This window comes from Geotrypetes seraphini, chromosome 2, assembly GCF_902459505.1.
Source record: "Geotrypetes seraphini chromosome 2, aGeoSer1.1, whole genome shotgun sequence".
Classification (NCBI taxonomy): domain Eukaryota; kingdom Metazoa; phylum Chordata; class Amphibia; order Gymnophiona; family Dermophiidae; genus Geotrypetes; species Geotrypetes seraphini.
The window spans coordinates 304,534,878-304,554,451 of record NC_047085.1 but is presented as its reverse complement, the minus strand read 5'-3'; the positions used below and the strand labels follow the sequence as shown (position 1 = coordinate 304,554,451).

At 42.7% G+C, this 19,574-nt stretch overlaps 1 protein-coding gene across 1 annotated transcript in view; it reads right to left on the bottom strand.

Annotated features, from left to right (window-relative positions):
* Positions 1-516: 516 nt before the first annotated feature.
* Positions 517-19,574, bottom strand: part of TRIOBP (TRIO and F-actin binding protein) — a 287,725-nt gene continuing 268,667 nt past the window's right edge. The window contains exons 24-27 of the mRNA XM_033929925.1: positions 11,352-11,465; positions 10,104-10,190; positions 8,913-9,073; positions 517-2,081 (exon numbers count right to left, since the gene is read on the bottom strand). Of these exons, the coding sequence (XP_033785816.1) occupies positions 8,915-9,073; positions 10,104-10,190; positions 11,352-11,465 (360 nt within the window). The 3' untranslated portion in view covers positions 517-2,081; positions 8,913-8,914. The remainder of the gene's footprint in view (positions 2,082-8,912; positions 9,074-10,103; positions 10,191-11,351; positions 11,466-19,574) is intronic.

Sequence of the window (19,574 nt, the reverse complement as noted above, 5' to 3'; positions counted from 1 at the left end):
TCGGAGAGAGTGAGATTAGAAAACCTTGAGCATGCGCAAATGCTCAAGGCCCAGCAAAAGGAAGACAGCAGATCTTCAGGCACCGACATGTGCTGGTGCCAGATGGGGGTAAGCCAATGTGTTTGGGTGGGTGGGTGCGTGGGGGATGCCAGATCGCGGCAGAGGGGGTGCTGGATCACGAGGGGGGATGCCAGATCACGGGGGGGGGGGGAGGGCACTCGTAAATTGAGTCAAGTTCAGTTTCCGAGGCGCCGATTTTGCAAATGTTTTGCTTGTCTTGCAAAACACTCGCAAACCGGTGCACTCATAAACCGAAGTTTGACTGTACTGGGTTATGGTCCATCGAGGCTAGCATATGACAGTAGCTAAATCAGGATCACCTGGAAGAAGTACAAAAAAAGATTATAATAGAAAGATGCATTCATTGTTCACAACCAGCTCCTTACCCAGTAAAAGGGTCTGTGTAACAAGCCTAGTTGACAATACATTAAAAAAAAAAAAAAAATGGGAGCAGAATTTGTTTTGAATATTTATAATTTTATTAAATTATAGAAGTCTGTGTGGTTTAACAGTTGGTAAGGTGAAGTAGTCACTCATTTGTGTTCCAGCAATCAAATATCAAAAAAATGGCAATCCTCTGCCTTATGTATATGACTGGGAGAAGGAGGAGGGGCAGGACTGAATGCCTAATTCACAGGCCACCAGAAGCATATTTTAAGTCTCCTACGCAGAAACCATCACTGATCAACTATGCACCCTGCAATAATATGCAAGCCAAATTCTATTCAACTTGCATCAAAACCTTCACATAAGGCATGCACTCTCAGACCACAGATTTAACCAAAACGGATCTCTGCTTGTGAAACCAAGCTCCCAAAAGAGCATCAACAAGTGATGACAAATGTAATCACTGCCTGTACAGACTGATTTAGCACATCAGTGCACATACCCATTTGCATGGTGTCACTAGTGACAAGTACAACACAGATGCCAAAGGACTTGCATACCAGCTAAATGTTTTACATCTTGATTCCAAAGCATCAAGCTGCACAGAAGGGAAAGCAGTACTGCCTTCAGAATCTCTGTACAGAACCATATAGAGAAAGACCACTTTAAAAACTAAGGTGTGCTTGCAAGGTGGCAGACCTCACACACAGCTTATTCTATTTTGCAGGTTCTTACCCAAAGTAAGATTGCATCACCACCTGCCTATAAAACAAATGTATTATTAGCATGGTTTGCTATCTGGCTGGCCTCTTACTTGGGCTAACTGGGACTGCAAGATATGGCTGTGCTAAGCATACTTAACGCTGTCTTGACTGTAAAATCGGTTAATTCATACAAAAGATATGGATGCAGACAGATGAAAATTTCTAGAAACTTGCATGTTAAGCTTCTCTTTTTTTGACAGGATAGCTTATTTCTCATCAGGGTCATGGGTGATAATATTAATGTTAAAATAAGTGTACAACTGTCCAGTAATAAAAAGCCTCAGTTTAGCTGAAGCAATAAATTGGAAATAAATATAAAAACACAGTCCAACCCAACCCAACCCCTTGTCCTCCACCATTACCACAATCTTAAGACAATAAAGGCACTCATTTCACACAGGAGAATATAAAAATGCTCCCTATTAATTCACAAGATCTGACCTCATCATGGGTCAACCAAGAGAAGGTGGCTGCTGGAGGATATGTCCTACAGTTATCCTCAACCCAATAACATAGAAAAAGGGTGGGGAGCCCATTAAACAAAACCAAAAACCCAGTTTGAAAACAGTCTCAAACCCAAAGAGGTAAATTCAGACACCTCTGGAAAAAAAAAAGTTTAAATGTTCCAAGGGTTAATTTCAAAATGGTCTCTGGGGGAGCCCACACATTTTCCATATAAAATCCTGAAAAAAGGTGCAAGTGGTGCATGGTAGAAAAGTTGTGCTCAGTTATTTCATTCTCGATGCGTTCCCTCACTGCTCCTGCTGTAAACAGCTGCAGGCTGACAAAACATGACCCCCTAGATCACTGGGGTAGGGGGAGGCAGTTCTCAGGAGCCCCTGGAGAGTCTCTCCAGGCGTGATCAAGCACCTGGAAATAAGCAGACAGCAAGCTGTTAATTCAGGACTGCGTACAGAATCCACTCCATCTAGTCCTGCTGAAGCGCTAGAACTGCAGGACCTGTTTTGCCTTCACACAGCATCCATTACACCTTAAGAGTACGTGAAAAATTTATTCAGCCAGGGAATGGGGGGGTGTGGGGGGTGGAAATAAGGTAAAATTATGAAAGACTGTATGTCTGTGTGGTTCTTAAACCTGCCAGTTGGGATTTCAAGATATCCCAAATAAATATGCATACCACCAAAAACGAGGAGTTTAAATAATAAATGCTTGACTACTACTGCAAAAAACACAAGCTCAACAGTTAATGCAAAAATATATATTTATAATATTGTGATTCATTCAGACTCATAACTTAAATGCTACAGACTGGCAAGGGTTACAACAGGATTACAGAAAAGGAGTGGGGATGGGAACGACAGACCAATTGTGAGAACCACCACTTTATTGAAAGTAAAGCACATATGGTATATACAAAAAGCCGTAACAGGTGTTATCCAGGTTCAGCAGGCAGATATTCTCTACATGTGGGTGACTTCACCAACGGAGCCCCCTAGCAGACGTTTTCGCAAGCAGACTTACTCAAAGACCTTCAGGCTTGTGATTGGCCTGCGCATGTGCGCATGCCCCTCCCGCCCTGCCTAGAGCATGTGTCTCCTCAGCGTGTCCTCAGTTCAGATAGCAAGCAAAGAAGCCAACCACGGGGAGGTAGGTGGGTTGCGAGAATATCTGCCTGCTGTCCCTGGATAACACCTGTTATGGTAAGTAACTGTGCTTTATCCCAGGACAAGCAGGCAGCATATTCTCTACATGTGGGTGACCTCCAAGCTAACCATAACGGGATGGAGGGAAAGTTGGCAATTTAGGAGAACAAATGCTGCAAAACAGACTGGCCGAAGCGGCCGTCACGCCTGGAGAAAGCCTGCAGACAGTAGTGCGAAGTGAACGTATGAACCGAGGACCAAGAGGCAGATTTACAGATTTCCTCGATGGAAGTCGGAGAGGATGGGGCATGGGAAAAATCCCCAACAGGTTTCGAAGCAGGCCCCTTAGAAGCCGGCAAGCTCCTCAATGGGGAACAAACACTAGAGTCCAATTCGAGGACAAGCGTGTGTGTAGACGGTCTCGAGGTCGGAGACCTGCCCCGACCGGGCGGGGAAGACCGGGGTTTTTTAGAAGAGGCAAGCCTCGCCCTAGCAATGGGGGAAACACGGGCCCCCAGCCTGGACCCCCGAAAAGTACTCGGCGCCTCAGGGGAGGAAGAATCGCTCGAGGGAACCCGACGAGTCTTGCGGGTGATGCCTCAAGAAACGAGGGGACGCTCAGGCAGGTCAGACTGCGACTGGGTTGAGACCGAGGCCACAGGCGTCGAGGTCGGGACTAGTTAGCTCACCACAGAGAAAAGCTGTGTGGTAATGATAGCCTTAAGCATGTCCTCGAACATAGGCACCGAGACCAAAGGAAGGTGGGTCGGAGGTGCAGCAGTGCGCTCCTTCGGGGGCGACCTCAAGGAAGAGTATTCCCTATGTGAGGAGGCACGCTTAGAGTGATGTCTCGAAGGTGCCGATGAGGCGGCATTGACATGAGACTCAGAGGAAGGCTTCTTTGCTGGCACACCTGAGGAGGAAAGAAGAGACTTACCCGAAGCCGGAGTAGTAGACGCTGAGGCCGGAGCCTTCGAGGCCGACAGGGACTTCGAGACCGAAGCACCCAACATGGGAGCTGAGGCCGAGGCGCCCAACGAGGGTGCCGAGGCCGAGCTCGAGGCCTGCCCCGCAGGATCCATGGGGCCAAAGAGTTGGAGAATTTTGGCCACCCTTCGACGAAGAGCTCGTGGTTGTAGAGTCACATAACAGGGTCACGACTCAGTGCGGTGCTCTGCACCCAGGCATTCAACACACCAACGTTGGGGGTCGGTGATGGAGATAACCCGGTTACACTGAGTACAGTTTTTAAAACCGGAATGAGGCCGGGACATAAGAAAAAGTACAGCCAGAGGAGGACCAGAAAATACACAAACTGAAAAAATGAAAATAATAAAGACGCGAGCACAGCGACTTAAACAAAAATAATAAAGAAAGCCACGGTGCAAGAGGGACAACGAAATTGCACGCAGCAAGGGAGCAGTGCTTCTGGCTCCGCGGAAAACATTGAACTGAGGACACGCTGAGGAGATGCATGCGCGGGCCAATCGCAAGCCTGAAGGTCTTCAAGCAAGTCTGCTTCGAAAACGTCCGCTAGGGGGCTCCATTGGCGACATCACCCACAGGTAGAGAATATGCTGCCTGCTTGTCCTGGGATAAAATATATATAGTAAGACCTAGCATAAAGTCCTTAGATCCTTTATATCCTGGACCCCAGAGTTACAACGGGACCATCATTGCCACATTACACTCCCCAACTGTTTACATTGTGTGCAAATCAGTAAGAACAAATGCTCAAAGAAATAAATCAAATTAACTTATCTGCACAATGTTACGGCGGTTCCAGCACACTCAAAAGTTCTCCTTGTCTGTGCATAGTCACCTCATTTAAGTATACATTTTGGAGTGGTTGCAGTTTTAAGAGATTCCTTATTGTTTACAGTATTTCTATTGGTCTTTATAATCTTTTAGCGATACATAGTAACATAGTAGATGACGGCAGATAAAGACCTGAATGGTCCATCCAGTCTGCCCAACCTGATTCAATTTCTTCTGAGCTATTTCTGGGCAAGAATCCAAAGCTCTACCTGTTACTGTACATGGGTTCCAACTGCCAAAATCTCTGTCAAAATCTACTCCAGCCCTCCCAGCCATTGAAGCCCTCTCCAGCCCATCCTCCCCCAAACGGCCATATACAGACACAGACCGTGCAAGTCTGCCCCAGTACGGGCCTTAGTTCAATATTTAATATTATTTTCTGATTCTAGATTCTCTGTGTTCATTCCACGCTTCTTTGAACTCAGTCACCGTTTTCTTCTCCACCACCTCTCTCGGGAGCACATTCCAGGCATCCACCACTCTCTAGAATTTCCTAACATTACTCTTGAATCTGCCACCCCTCAACCTCAAATTATGTCCTCTGGTTTTACCCTATTCCTTTCTCTGGAAAAGATTTTGTTCTACGTTAATAATCTTCAAGTATTTGAACGTCTGAATCATATCCCCCCTGTCCCTCCTTTCCTCTAGGGTATATTCAGGGCTTCCATGGGGTTTTTTTCATCCTGTTCTATTGTTACATTATTTGTTTTATGACAATACAGGATTCATTATTTACTGTATGTTTTGAGTGATTTCCAATTAAGGGGCAAGTATGGACATTATTGGAGCGCATGGAGCTGGTCTCCATACATTCCAGTACATTTTACCTGATTTTAAGCTATTTTCAAGCAGTTATAAAGTATTTTTTGATGCAGTTTTAAGTCACATGAATTTGAGAACATCTCAGGACTCACGACAGCACCTCTAGGATTTATATTAGCAAAAATATTACAATACAATAAAATAAATTTATAGACTGCTTTTTACCAACTTGATTTAAAAGCAGCTAATGAAAAGACAGGTGAATAATCGACAGGAATTCCATAAAATCTATAAGTTTTACATGCTCGACTTGGCGGCCAAGCAGGATGCGGGCTCAACAGTCCCACTCTAATTCTCTGGGACTATTCTGTTATGTCCCACTGGTCCAAGAATAAAGTGGGATTGTACAAGAATGAAAGATTAGGTTCCCTAATCTTTCCTGTAAATCCACACTTTATTCTGGAAACCCACCCTGTATTTTCCTGATTCACCGATTTCAAGTACTGGTACACTGGATTTCTGTTTTCTAATCAGCCTTTATAGTGCCATCTGTTTGGGTTTCACACTCAGTTTGGGGGGGTCCCTAGTTAGGGCACCCCCTTCTGTCTGTGCATGCTGTTTCTACTTATAGAACTGTTATAGTTCAGGTTGCTAATGTTTGATATCCTGATTCAATTATGTTTACTTGTTGCTGTTTTGCATTTATAATTGTGAGCAGAGCACACTTACTTGTTGGGGAGTGTCCTCGTTACTCTCTCTCTTGTTCTTATCCTCTACAGATGTTCCTGGCTGCTTTGCTACTGACGTTTACAGAACCAGTGACAGTGATGAGGCATGAGGGGGAGGAGTTTAAGTTTCTGAAATTTTAGGCTTCCTACAACCCGGAATAAAGTGTGGATTTGCGAGAAAGAAGATTAGCAAAGGAAAGAATCTAATCTTTCGATGGATTATTATTGTGAAATTTATATAGTCTTATCAAGGAGCATCTATATGGAATTCTCTTCCACTAAGACAAGAATCTAACTTTTCTACGTTTCAGAAATTAATAATAATAATAAGTTTATATACCGCAGTACCGTGAAGTTCTATGCGGTTTACAAAAGATTAAGCAAAGGTACAAATTGATTAACAAACTTTTTTTATTTAGGGAATTTGTATTGTGAGCAATTGGTGAACATTTGCAAAGAAAACACTTCTGGTAGAATGAGGGGAGGCTTCTTTACGGCCGCCATGTAAGCTGTGGAAACGGCCATATGGATCCACCTGGAAATGGTGGCCTTAGAAGCAGGCCTACCCTTGTGGGCAGGATCCGAGAGAACACACAGGTGATCAGAGAAGAGAAACTCGCTGCTGACTTCCAGATACCACAACGAAAACCTGAGCATGTCCAAGCTGAACTCTGACTGCTCCACCGGCCTGACTTCCACAGCCAGTCACTTCCGCCATCTTCGGACACGCTGCGCAGCACACTTGGCGGAGGAACGCAGTCTGGCTCTGATCCCGGGTACACCTCCATGGAACCAAGCAACCTGTGCTCGACCTACTAGCAGACAAACCTGGGGTGAGCAAGCTCCCAAGGGAATGATCCCTGAGCCCCAATCAGACGTGCAGGCTATCCAGGGGGTTTACTGACAAGCAGGGAACCCCCTAGAACAGGGGTGTCAAAGTCCCTCCTCGAGGGCAGCAATCCAGTCGGGTTTTCAAGATTTCCCCAATGAATATGCATGAGATCTATTTGCAAGCACTGCTTTCATTATATGCTAATAGATCTCAAAGGAGGAGGGACTTTGACACCCCTGCCTTAGAAGCAGACTTTTCCCAAAGGTTTGTGATCTCCTGCAGTCAAGGATGTCCCCCTGCAGGAAACCTCCACAGCACAAGGGCGAAAACCGTGAACGCAAAATACTGAAATTACACAAAAATAAACACGAGCAGGAAAAATAAGCTCCTACAGCCTAAAGACTGATGTTTACAGAACTAATGATAGTGATGAGGTACGAGGGGGAGGGGTTTAAGTCTCTGAAGTTTGGAGGCTTCCTACAAAGTCCTGGTGGGTAGAAGGAAATAACCCACTGGTCCCGGAATAAAGTGCGATTGTACAAGAACTTACAGATTCAATAGAAGGAAAACCTAATAAAAATTTCTTCCTCTCTAGTCCCTGAAGCCATTGAAAGTGTGTATACATATAATGGGGCAAATCCCCATACAGTGACTTAAAGGCAAAGACACACTTTTTTGCTTTTCATTGTACTGCATATGCACTGTGATGCATCACTGAAACAGGCAAGTTTGGTTGTCACAACAAGCTTGTCTGAATATTTTGACCCAAGAGAGGAAATGTGAGTTGACTTTTACTGGTTTGTTTTGCAAACCTGCTCTGTTTTATGCTTTTCTTTTACCGTCTTACCTTTTTTTTTTAACCAGTTGTGGTTGTTAAGTGAACACAGTCTTACTTGGAGCTATTTATTTTTTTTACTAGTGCATGCCAGTTGGTGAAGTTTGCAATTTTTACATCACTGGGTAAGTCATCCCTGTTTTTACTTACTTTGGCTTGTTGATCCATTTATTATTTAACACAGAATATTTTTGTTTAAAATGTATTTGAGTGTCACCTAGTTTTCTATGCTTTTTTATGTGATTTCTCTGGTGTTTTACATTACATTACATTACAGATTTCTATTCCGCTTGTACCTTGCGGTTCTAAGCGGATTACATTGGAAGATAACTGGGCATTTCCAGGAAGTTACATTACATTGGAAGACAGCTGGACATTTCCAGGAAGATACATTGGAAGAAAGTTGGACATTTCCATGAAATTACATTACATTAGAAGGAATTTAGTTGGAATTTGGCAAGAAGCCATTGATGATACCTAGAGAATTGGTTTTAACTTTAAGTAGTGTACAATATTTGTTTTTGTTATTTCTATGATTGTAGTTTCATTGCCCTGACACAGCCTGTGTATGGAGAAATATGGCTATACTGGGTATCAGTTTTTAACCTCTAGAACTTTGTATGTACATTCAAAGACTCTGATTCTAAGGTCTACTACTTCTTCTTCCTCCTCCATATTGGATGTAGTAGACTGCTTGCCTTGTAGTTTTCTTACATATGTCAGCTTTGGAAAATGATATCTCCGATATCCTTAATTTCAATTTCTATTACTGTGACAGTTTTTCTATATAGGTCTGGAATGTGTTTGCTTACTGGAGCTCTGAAAGGGTTCTTACTCACTATCCCCACTCCCAATCACCACCACCAGCTTAGGAGAGTGTTATAGAGATCCTATTTCAGTTTTTCCTTCCAGGGTCCACTTGGTCCCAGTTATGCCACTGACAACAAAGAAAGAAGTTATCCTGAAAAGGAACCAACCACAACTGAGAGGATCAAAACCAAATCAAGCAGAATATCAGAATTACAGTCCTGGACATTTCATTTTTAATCTGATAATCAGGCTAAGTAAATATAAGACTTCCATTTAAAATCCCAGTATTGTCACCAGCTGCTTCATTCTCACCATCATGCGATGCTGTTCTGCATTTTAGCCTCCTCTTGGAGAGCAGCCATGGCAAGTCGTAGATGCTCCTTCAGCTGTTCTATCTCCCGCTCTGAGCGCGTTTTGATGTTCTTCAGTTCCACATAGATATCTTTATATTTGTTTGATGCATATTGTTTATCCTGCCACAACAGAACACAAATCACAACTTGCACATAGAAAACAACACTGAGAAAAGCAAATTTAAATCACAGTGCCACTTTATTCTAAGATGGACTGATGGGCAGTTTAAATAGGTCTATCATGTTGGTAACACATCTGCAAATCTCTCAGAAAATGGATTTCACAACCAGTCCCACGATGCAGAGAATCACTTCCTGCATACTTAACACCTCACAGTTTCAGCTACTCAAGACAAAAGCCTGCATTTCAGTCATACTACAAAGACTCAACCAGAAACCAAACACAAAAGCTTTGCTGCAGCCTTCTGCTTCCTTTATCCCTTATTCAAATCACACCACCAACTGTGCACGTTCAGAATTCTTTTTGGACATGTCAGCTGTAATACCTATCAGATGTTATGCTACCTGCATATCCTAAAATGCATCCCTATTATCAACTTCCTAAATTCATTTAACAGCTGTCATTAGAATCCCTGGCTAATCCACAGGCCCCTCAGGTTGTGCTAAAAAAAAACCAAAAAAACCTCAGATGGTGCATCTCTTTGAACCCAGCTGTTTCTTCTCTTCCAATTAGAACCAGGGCTGAGATCTAGCACCATGAACATACACTTGCAACGTCCTAAAGAAATTTCCCCAGTTCATTTCTGTCTGGATCACTGAGATCCTCAGCCCTGAAAACAAAACTAATTCCCCTCCTTGCCAAAGATCACCCACTCCTTCCCCCACCCATAGGCAGCAGCCCTCTCCTAGGCCTACCATGTTGTCGACAGCTGGGGAGGGGGGCTAGGAGTGATCCCCACTTGCTCCTGCCCATGCTGGTTCTGGTCTCAAAATGGTTGCCACAGGAATTTGGGGCATGCTTCAATGCCAAAGCTGAAGTTCAGTCAACCTCTAGCCAACTGTTCACTTAATCTACCTTTTCTTATCCTTCTATAAGTTATCAATTCCTATGATCTCTATTTCTTGCTCTGGCTCCAAAGGAAACATCTTCAGTCCCCAAGCAAAAAGAATTCAGTCCCAGCTCACATACATTTTGCATAGCCTGTAATTCCTCCCTTAGGCAGCCAACCTCTTGCTTCAGGTATTGCAGTTCATTCTCCTTCACTCTCAGCAGGACCTGGGAAATCCCATAGGGAGAAAGCAAGGCACAAAAGAACAGGGGAGAAAAGAAAAAGAGAGAAAAGAAAACTAAATCAAAAACACACCAATACTGTCAGAGCAATATCCTGGCTACTTCAGAGCTGCTCCCGCAAGCTGTACAAAGTCTGCCCTTTGGCCAAACAGCAGCAGCAGCAGCGTTTAAGTACTTCTTTGTGGAGACAGAGCTTTGGAATCTCAGACTGCCAACCTAACAGGCTACAATCACAGCCCCAAAGAGGAAGACAAGCTCCCAACAGAACCTTCAGGCTGCATGCATAGTTTAAACGTCTACCCATCTTCTTATCAACTGGGAGTAAAACACTGATGGCTGCCTAGTACCTATACAGAGCCAGGTGGGAGGATATGCCAACTTCAAGACATTTCATAACTGCACAAAGCTGAGGGCCAGATCTGTAATAAAGTAAATCATGCTCTCTTTTCACCCCCCTTCCCCACACCATTTAATCCCCACAGCCTAGAGTAGGGGTTCTCAATCCAGTCCTCAGGACATACCCATCCAGTCAGGTTTTCAGGATAACCACAAGTGTGTGATAACATTTGCATACACGATCACCATTGAATACAGATGTATCTCATGCATGTTCTTTGTGGGTATCCTGACTGGATGGGTGTTATCTCGTTGACTGGGTTGAGATCCCCTGCCCTAGAGCTTAAGCTACTATGTGTCAGCAGTTTGCATAGTTAGCTAGTATAACAAACACTGTAGATTTGTAACTTTTGTTCATTCATGTCTTTCCCCAAATATTTTCAGCCTTTGGAACACAAGACTAATGTCATATGTAATGTCTGGTGGTATTGTAGCAGAGATCCCATATTATAGAAGATGGTCTGCAATATCTCTTATATACCGCTTGCAAGCCTGAAAGCAATCAAAACATTCAGGTACTGTAGGTATTTACAGTATGTGCCATGCATTGTCGTACCCTTAAGCAATAGTACATATTTGGTGTCACAATTGCATTGTTCCCTTTATCAATAAAACTCTGAGAAATGTTTCAAACTATACACACAAATTGTGACAATGCTTTAGCAGCCAAGTTATATCAATTCTAGGGGGATTTGGCTCTGCTCATGACCTAAGAACTGCTCACTGAATGGCTACCAAATGTTCTCTTGCCTCAAGTTCATAGGAGCTTCTGTCACTATTCTGGGACACATCACCGCCGGCATGATGCTTTGCCATGAATGATCGAAGCTTCTCAATTTCTTCTGACAAGCGACTATTCAGCTCCTGTGAGCAGGAGAAAAGGAATTAAGTTCAACTAATATTGGGTGCAGAACTTATATAGAAAATTAAGTAAAAGGGTCTTAGGATTTATCCCTTGAGTTTAATGAAGCATCACTCAAATATTGCTAATGAAATAGCCCTGGATTTTAGGGATAAGCGACAATAATAATTCACAAACATTCAGAGCTGAAAATTCCTGGCAACCAGAATGCCTGAAAACCTAAAATGGAAAAATTACTTATGGATAATCTCCTTTCCTCAAAACAAGATGCATCTCCTACCAACAGAGAGGCAGGAAACACACAGGAACAAATTTGTCTCCATTCCTGTGGGATCTCAATATCCCCTGTCCCGTCCCCGAGAGTTCTGTCCCATTCCTGTAAACTCTGCCTTAACTGCACAAGCCTTGAACACTTATGATTTTAAAGTGTATGAGGCTTGTGCAGATGAGATCAGAGCTTGCAGGAATGGGGCAAGGATAGTGACAGAGCTCACAGAAATGGGATAGGTTATAGAGAGATCCCACGGGGACAGGGAAAATTTGTTTCTGTGTCATCCTCTATGGTGCCTAAACAACCATCAGTACTCCAATATTCTTGTCTGCAAGCTACCATCCAGGCAGATTCTAATCCCTCAAGTATCTTCCAAGGTGTCATCTTGTACCAATGATGAGGGCAGACGGAGAAGGACTAAACAGTTCTAAAAGCCACTAGAAACTGTAGGGTCATCACAGGCATGCTGAGTGTATTTTGGGAGGCCCTGTACTGGAATGGAAGTTTGAGTGGAATTGTCCAGATCAGAATGATGTGCACTAAAGAAAGTGTCCTCCAATGTATCTGATAATATAGGAATCTTTATTCATCCAATGACATAAAAATACAACCATCCAAGATGGACTAGCTCCCAGTTTCTACCTGACAGACGCAGCGAGACCCGAAAATCTGCAACAAGCACAATGCCAGATGTTGAAACCCTGAGAAAGCATCTAAACCAGCTCCACATGGGGAGAACATCTTTAAACCTACCAGAGTCTTTTCCATTCTATGGACTTTCCCACCAAAATTCAAATTTCTAACCAACTGACTTTCCCACCAAAATTCAAATTGGTAGACTGCCCTGTTCCCAATCAGGTCAGTGAACTACTATTTCCAAAGTCACACTGCAGACTTCAGAACATACCCTGAAGAAAGCCACAGCATGATGGCTGAAATATCGGTTTCTACCCAACAAAAGACACAGCGAGACCCGGAAACCTGCAACAAGCAGCTCCCTATCCCTTTCCCTCTGTCCCACAGTTGCTGAAAGCAGCCTACAATGACGACTTCCTGCAAATAAAGGGCCATAAAAGCCTTAGATGCAATTTTGCCTTTCCATGACCAAAAGAAAGAGATGGGTCCTCTGAACAGAATTTGTGACCAGATTCATTGACAAATGAAAAGCGCAGCAGGCTTTGTAATGCTGTGCTATCTTGTTTAAATTTTTTTTTTTAACATATGTTTATTGAAAGCAGAAAGGGCTGAAAAGAGCACACAATACAAAGCAATAAAACAGAGAAACACCCGGACCCCTGGAGAGGGCCCCTGTAAGGAGACTCAACAGAGGAGAACTATTCCAGGGACACCAACGAAGGACAGAGACAGCAGGGCAACAATGCCAACATGACAAGCAAACCCAGATGTTTAATTATGTGCATGTTTACCTCCCTAGGAGTCTGCTGTATCTTGCCTGCCTCTCAGTCGCTGCTTTGTATGCGGTGGCTGATGTCACTTTGGCTCTGCCCACTCATGCAAATGATGCTCAGTCTCTCTGTTGTACCTTGCCTGCCTGCTTCTCAGCAGCGGCAGCTGTTACTTTGGCTTCACCCACTTCCGGAAACGATGCTTGGTTAGAAAAGATTTAGTTTCACCACCACTAGCAGCTCACACCACAAGCGCATGCATAAAGAGAAGTTTGTGCTCCTTTGTGCACCTCTTTCTTGGGCCTTTAATGTTCAATATGACTTAATTTCTTCCATTGTTCCTGTTACTCTTTCTTCCTCTCTTCTGCTTTCCCGATATGCCCTCCTCCATTCCTGTCATTTGGGGGGTTGCAGACCTCTCATGCTTCCACAATCACCTCTTAGACAAACTTTCCTCCCTATCTCACTTACCCCCCTATTCAAGCCAACCTAGACCAAAACGTTCAGCCAAGTACACTTAAAAGTGGGACTTCTTAACTACTGGATCCATCAAAACTAAGTTTCACTTCTTTTCTGATTTGATTAAACTTCGTCAGCTCTCCGACATTCTCTCTCTCATAGAAACTTGGTTAACTACAGCAGACTCAGTCTATCTTCATCAGGCCATACCCTCTACTTTCTCTAACTACTGTTGCAATAGACCTTCTCAACGTAATGTAATGTAATGTAATTTATTTCTTATATACCGCTACATCCGTTAGGTTCTAAGCGGTTTACAGAAAATATACATTAAGATTAGAAATAAGAAAGGTACTTGAAAAATTCCCTTACTGTCCCGAAGGCTCACAATCTAACTAAAGTACCTGGAGGGTAATAGAGAAGTGAAAAGTAGAGTTAGAGGAAAAATAAAAATAAAATAAACATTTTAACAAGACAGCATTGATTTAAATACTTTGGAAGGTAGAAGAGAGGAGAGAAAGGAATAGAAGCAGAAGGGGGAGCCGTTGAACAGTAGAATTCTGGAGAAATTTAAATGATAGAAATAGAACAAAACAAAGACAAAAGGTAAAACAATAGATAAGATTAAAGATAAAGATAAAGACAGAGTCCTGGCCTTTATTTTTCTATGTAACCTCAGTCTTTCAAACTTCTCACCCCATTCAAATTCTCTTGTTGAATAACTTTGGGTTCAGGTTCCCCTCCTCCTCCCCTCTGATTTCCTACCCCCCACCACTAACTCTTGATGCTCTACAGTCTATCATCACTGACCACTGTATTTATTCCTCCAACCTACTAATGCTAGGTGATTTTAACTTTCACCTTGATGATCTATCAGCTCTAGACTTTCATCAGTTCATCACTGATCTTCAATTTGTCTTACTCCCCACAGGTCTAACGCATTCTAGCGGTCATATACTCGACCTGATCGTCTCACATAACTCCATTTCCCATCTGCTAGCTCATAGCTCCACCCTTCCTCTCCCTTGGACAGATCAATTATGTTCGCTTTTTGTAACAATCACTCCTTCCAACCCTCCTTTTCAGCAACACCACTCACGAGATTTCAGTAAACTGGCCCGTTACTTGTTATTATCCCAGTCACGGCTCAATATTGAATCTTCCTTGCAATCACTGTTTGAACTCAAAGCCACACACTTTAATTCTTCCCTTAAATATGCCCTCAAAACTTTAGCACCCATTAGGACACATATCCTTTCCTCCTCATCCAAATTTAAAGAACCATGGTATACATCTTCAACTCAAACACACTGAATGTAAATGACATCCATCACCTGAACCAAATTTTAAAAACCATATTTCTTAACATGGCAACATTTTATAAATCCTCAGCGCAAATTAGTATTACTCTAAACAAATTACAAATGCTCCTACTTCCACAGTTCTATACAAAATCCTTAAAAAAAGTTTAGCACGTGTCCTACCAATATATACAATGATCCATATCCATCTCTTCCATCAGCTCAGAATCTTGCGGATCACAAATAATAAAATCAATGACATGCACAAAATAACTTCCTAATCCTACTAATTCAGCAATTCCAGATGCACAATCTTCCAATAGGGTCCCTTTCAGTAGCCTTCACACATTTCATATCCCTACATCCCAAGAAATTTCTTCCACTATTACCTCAATGAAAACAAGCACATCACCACATAACCCAAATCCTACTTCAATTTTTAAAAGATCAATCATGCTACTTAACCTATTTCTCCTATCCCTTATTACAACAAGCTGACTAAAGGTCTTGTGCCCACCACATGGAAATCAGCAACCATTTGCCCTAAAAGATACCTCCAAAACACTTTCCTCATGTAGCAACTATAGACCTATTACCAACCTTCCATTCATAGTTACATTATCGAGAACCATAGTACACACACAATTACAAGGTTTTCTAGACAAAACTTGTGCCACTTTTGTTTATGCTGATGAAATTCAAATTCTATGTACTATAGATCCTTCTGACCAGTCACATATCTTATCCATTAATGACAAACAACAACAAAAAATGGCATGCAAAGAATAGACTGCTTCTGAATCCAAGTAAATTGAAATCTCTACTCTTTAGTAAATATCAAAACATAACTCTGCGTTCTCCAATTCTTCTTAATGACATATCCAATCCCATGTTACTAATACACGAGTACTGAAAGTCATCCTAGATAATTGTCTCTTATTCACACATCAGATTTCTTCAGTATTTCAAGGTTCATTCTATAAGCTCTGACATCAATTTCCACCCATCTGCTCTTAATGTCCTAGTTCACTCTCTTGTGATCAGTCGGCTAGACGACTGCAATTTCTAATACAAAGGCATCAGGGTCAAAAATTGAAAAGATTACAACTTATCCAGAACACAGCCATTAAATTCATCACTAGGCATTGGAAATTTGACATCATTCCCCTACTAAAATGTGCTCACTGGCTCCCCATCTCACACCAAACAACCTACAAAATTCTATTACTTATTTATAAGATCTGTGTCTCCGAAATGCTCCTTTCTCTAAGCAGATATCTAACACCTTACTGTCTGCCAGAACTCTTAGTTCTATCAACCAAAACTGCCCAATCGTCCCCCACTTTTCACCAAATAATTTCTGATACATGTTCTGTTTTTTCCTGTTCATGGACCAGAACTTTGGAACATTCTCCCATCAAATCTCCAACTACAAACATTGTTAACCCAGTTCAAGACAGACCTCAAATCATTCCTCTTCTTGGATGCTTTTGCATGTCTTTTCTCTCCCCGAGTTTCTCAGTTGACCCCATCTGACTTTTGCCAGGGAATGACTATTCGAACATAAGAGACCTTTCCCTCTTGTACTTGCCTACTTTCTTTCCTATCAAAAGTTCTCCCCCTTCTCCCTCACACTCACGTCATGTCTAACACACTCTCTCCTTCCTCATATTTTATTATAAGCTGCCTAGATATTTTTAAATGAGTGGGACATCAAGCCTTAATAAAATATGAAACTTGAAGCAAGCTTTATTAAAAGCCCAACAGAGGCTGCGTTTTGGCATCACACCTGCCTCAAAGGTCTTAAAACGGGCTCCAAATGTAACCCCCAAAATAGACCAGTAATCTTCATTTTAGTACTGGCAAAACATAGATATTATTCTGCAGTTCACACAAGTCTTTAATAAAGTTTGCTTATACAATTTCTTAAGGCCCACTGTGCTTCTTCTGATTTTTTTTCTCTTTGGTCTGGTACTTCAAATCAGAGAAGCAATATCTGTACATTCAAAAGGAGGAGCTGTTTATAGCCTTCTTAATCTTCCTAAAAAAGAGCAGGCAGTTAATTAAAATGAAAGGGAGAAACCATCTTTGAAAGGAAAGAAGGAACCATGTGAACAGCAACTGCCACTTAAAAAGCACACAATCTGAAGTCCTCTGGGCAGAGCAAATAACCAGGAATACATTTTTAATATCAGGAGCTTCAGACATGCCTCACCGAGGCTCAAAAGGAGAACCAGCAAGAACGTGCAGTACCAGATTAAGATCCAAAGAAGCCACCAGCAGAGGCATGCAAAAATTCTGAACGCAGGAGTAAATGTAAAAAATATCTGGACAAGTTGCCAAGAAATTCTGCATATGGCCACAGTAAAAGGCTCAAAATCGAAGGAGTAGAAAGCTGAATGAGTTGAAAGTGCTTTCTTAGTACCAAACCAAAGATACCTTTATTTTGCAGATAAGCTTTCGACAGGTCCAGAGAGAAAGACCTCCCTTTCCCGACTGCAATCATTACAGATTGCAAGATTACCACAAGGGGCCACAAAGTACCATCTTTTTGAGAACTATAAAATACAGAGTACATCCTTTCTCCCACTAGGTACTGGCAACACTGAACTCTGTTGAATTCCTCTTTATCCAAGAGAATGTGGGTAATTCTAAGAAAGTATATGCATGTGGAATGCCAATTCCAGGGCACAGCTATGCCCAATTATCTCCAGCACCCAACTATTCAAGCTAAGTCAGGTAAATTCTGCACCTCTTCCCACTGCACAGAAGGTACCCTTGCCATAGGTCTAGAACCTCTAAGAGGACGTTAGCCTAATTTGACAAAATATATGAAAGTCTAATGGAAATGGACCTAGGAACCTGCAAGGAAATATAGTCCTTGTCAAAGCCTAGGGACCTTCCACGGGTTCTTAACCAGGTTCTCTACAAAGGTAACTCCCCAGAAAATCTGCCATCTTCATAAAAAAAGATCATGTTATTAGCTGATACCTCGATTATAGAAGCCAGCTCTATGAGTGCTTGAGTATCCCCAATATTAATTGAACTTGACTGCATCCAGGGATGGGTAATTTCCATTGGGTTGAGGACCCCAATTATTGGCTCCTATGACCCTGATCATCAAACAAGGCATCTGCTATCAACTAGTCTCCAAATGCACTGCCCCTAATTCCTCTCAAAATGAATCCTGATCCTGCAGAAGGGTCCAATTATCTCAAAACTCCATTTTTGCAGATCAACCACCTTATTGTCCTGGGCATCCTTGAGTGCCAAGCCCCTTTTCCCCCCCTTCCCAAATAAAACAGCTGTCCTGCAAAATTACTGCCTACAATTAGTGTCCACTTTGTGTTGCCTTCAGTCTCTCCTAAAAAGGACAGTCCTGCCATCACCTAACTTATCCTCAGGCCAGCATCAGGTACCTGCCACTCAGCTGGAATTCCTTCATTGCTGTGTAAAGTGAAAAGCTGATGTAACCCCTCTCCCCCCCAAAAAAAAAAACTGCTTGGGTATTACCCCAAAACTCTAAAGCCTCAAAAATAAGTTCATGTTTGCAGAAGAAAGAATCACCCTTCCCTCAGCCAGCACCAGCTCTCCTTCCAGATTCCTTCCTGGGAAGGATTGTTCTCTATCTTCCTACACATCTAGGAAAAAAGAACCCAGTTATGCCACATTTGGACTGCACCCCTTTGTATTTCAGCTGGCCTGCTTGGATCCTAAGGCTAGCTTATTGCCTTGCAGAGGAGAGGAAAAAGGTTGAGGAAGAGAGGAACCAGAAGTAAGGAAAAGACCCCAGAGTACACAGCAGACATCAGTATAGGAAGCCTGAAGGTCTGGTGAATCCTCTCTAGAGGATGACTGAAACCAGTTGTTTTGGTTCCAACCAAAACATACCACTTGGTTTTGGCCAGCACTGAAACTATGGCCCACCTCCCATGAGTTTTGCCGCTCCCCCATCAGAGAACCTGTGTTTCCCCCCCACACCCGGTTATCCAACTCCACCTTCTCCCCAGGCCTAACTTTTAAAAGCCCTGATGGTCTAATGATCTCTTCAGGGCAAGAGAATCCCATTGTTTCTGCCCTTGCTGGCTGTATTTTGGAAATGGCAGATATGAAGCCCCCTGGTAGCCTCATGAGACTCCTGCAGAAAGTTGCAGCCACTATTTTGGAATTGGGAACGGCATTAAGTAGGAAGTCTTGGCTGACATTTTCACAACGCAACCAGCGGGGGCAGAAGCAACACAGGATACTCCTTCTCAAAAAAAGCCCCCCAACACCAACAAGGCTTTGAAAGAGGCCCAGGAAGGGCCTACTTGGGGAAGGCACAGTTTTATTTCCACTGAAAATGCACTGCTATTTTCAGTTGAAACCCAAACCTAGATTTCAGGTTATTTCGGTGCTGAAGTTGAAACAGACATTCGGTTGGCCTCTAATCCTCTCAACTCTTGACTATGTGGTGGTGACAGATTGGCTGCCATTTCTGCTGAAAGTACTCTGATTCCCACTGTGCTGCCATTAATCAAGCCTGCACTCAGTACCTCAGAAGCAGCCATGATTCCTCAAACGATGGTTTCTGAAACTTTGTCCAGCAGCAAACTGCTAATAGTTTTAAAAGCCACATTAAAGTAAGCCAGGCCCAGACCACTCATGTTTATCATTGCAGGATAAGCATGTTAT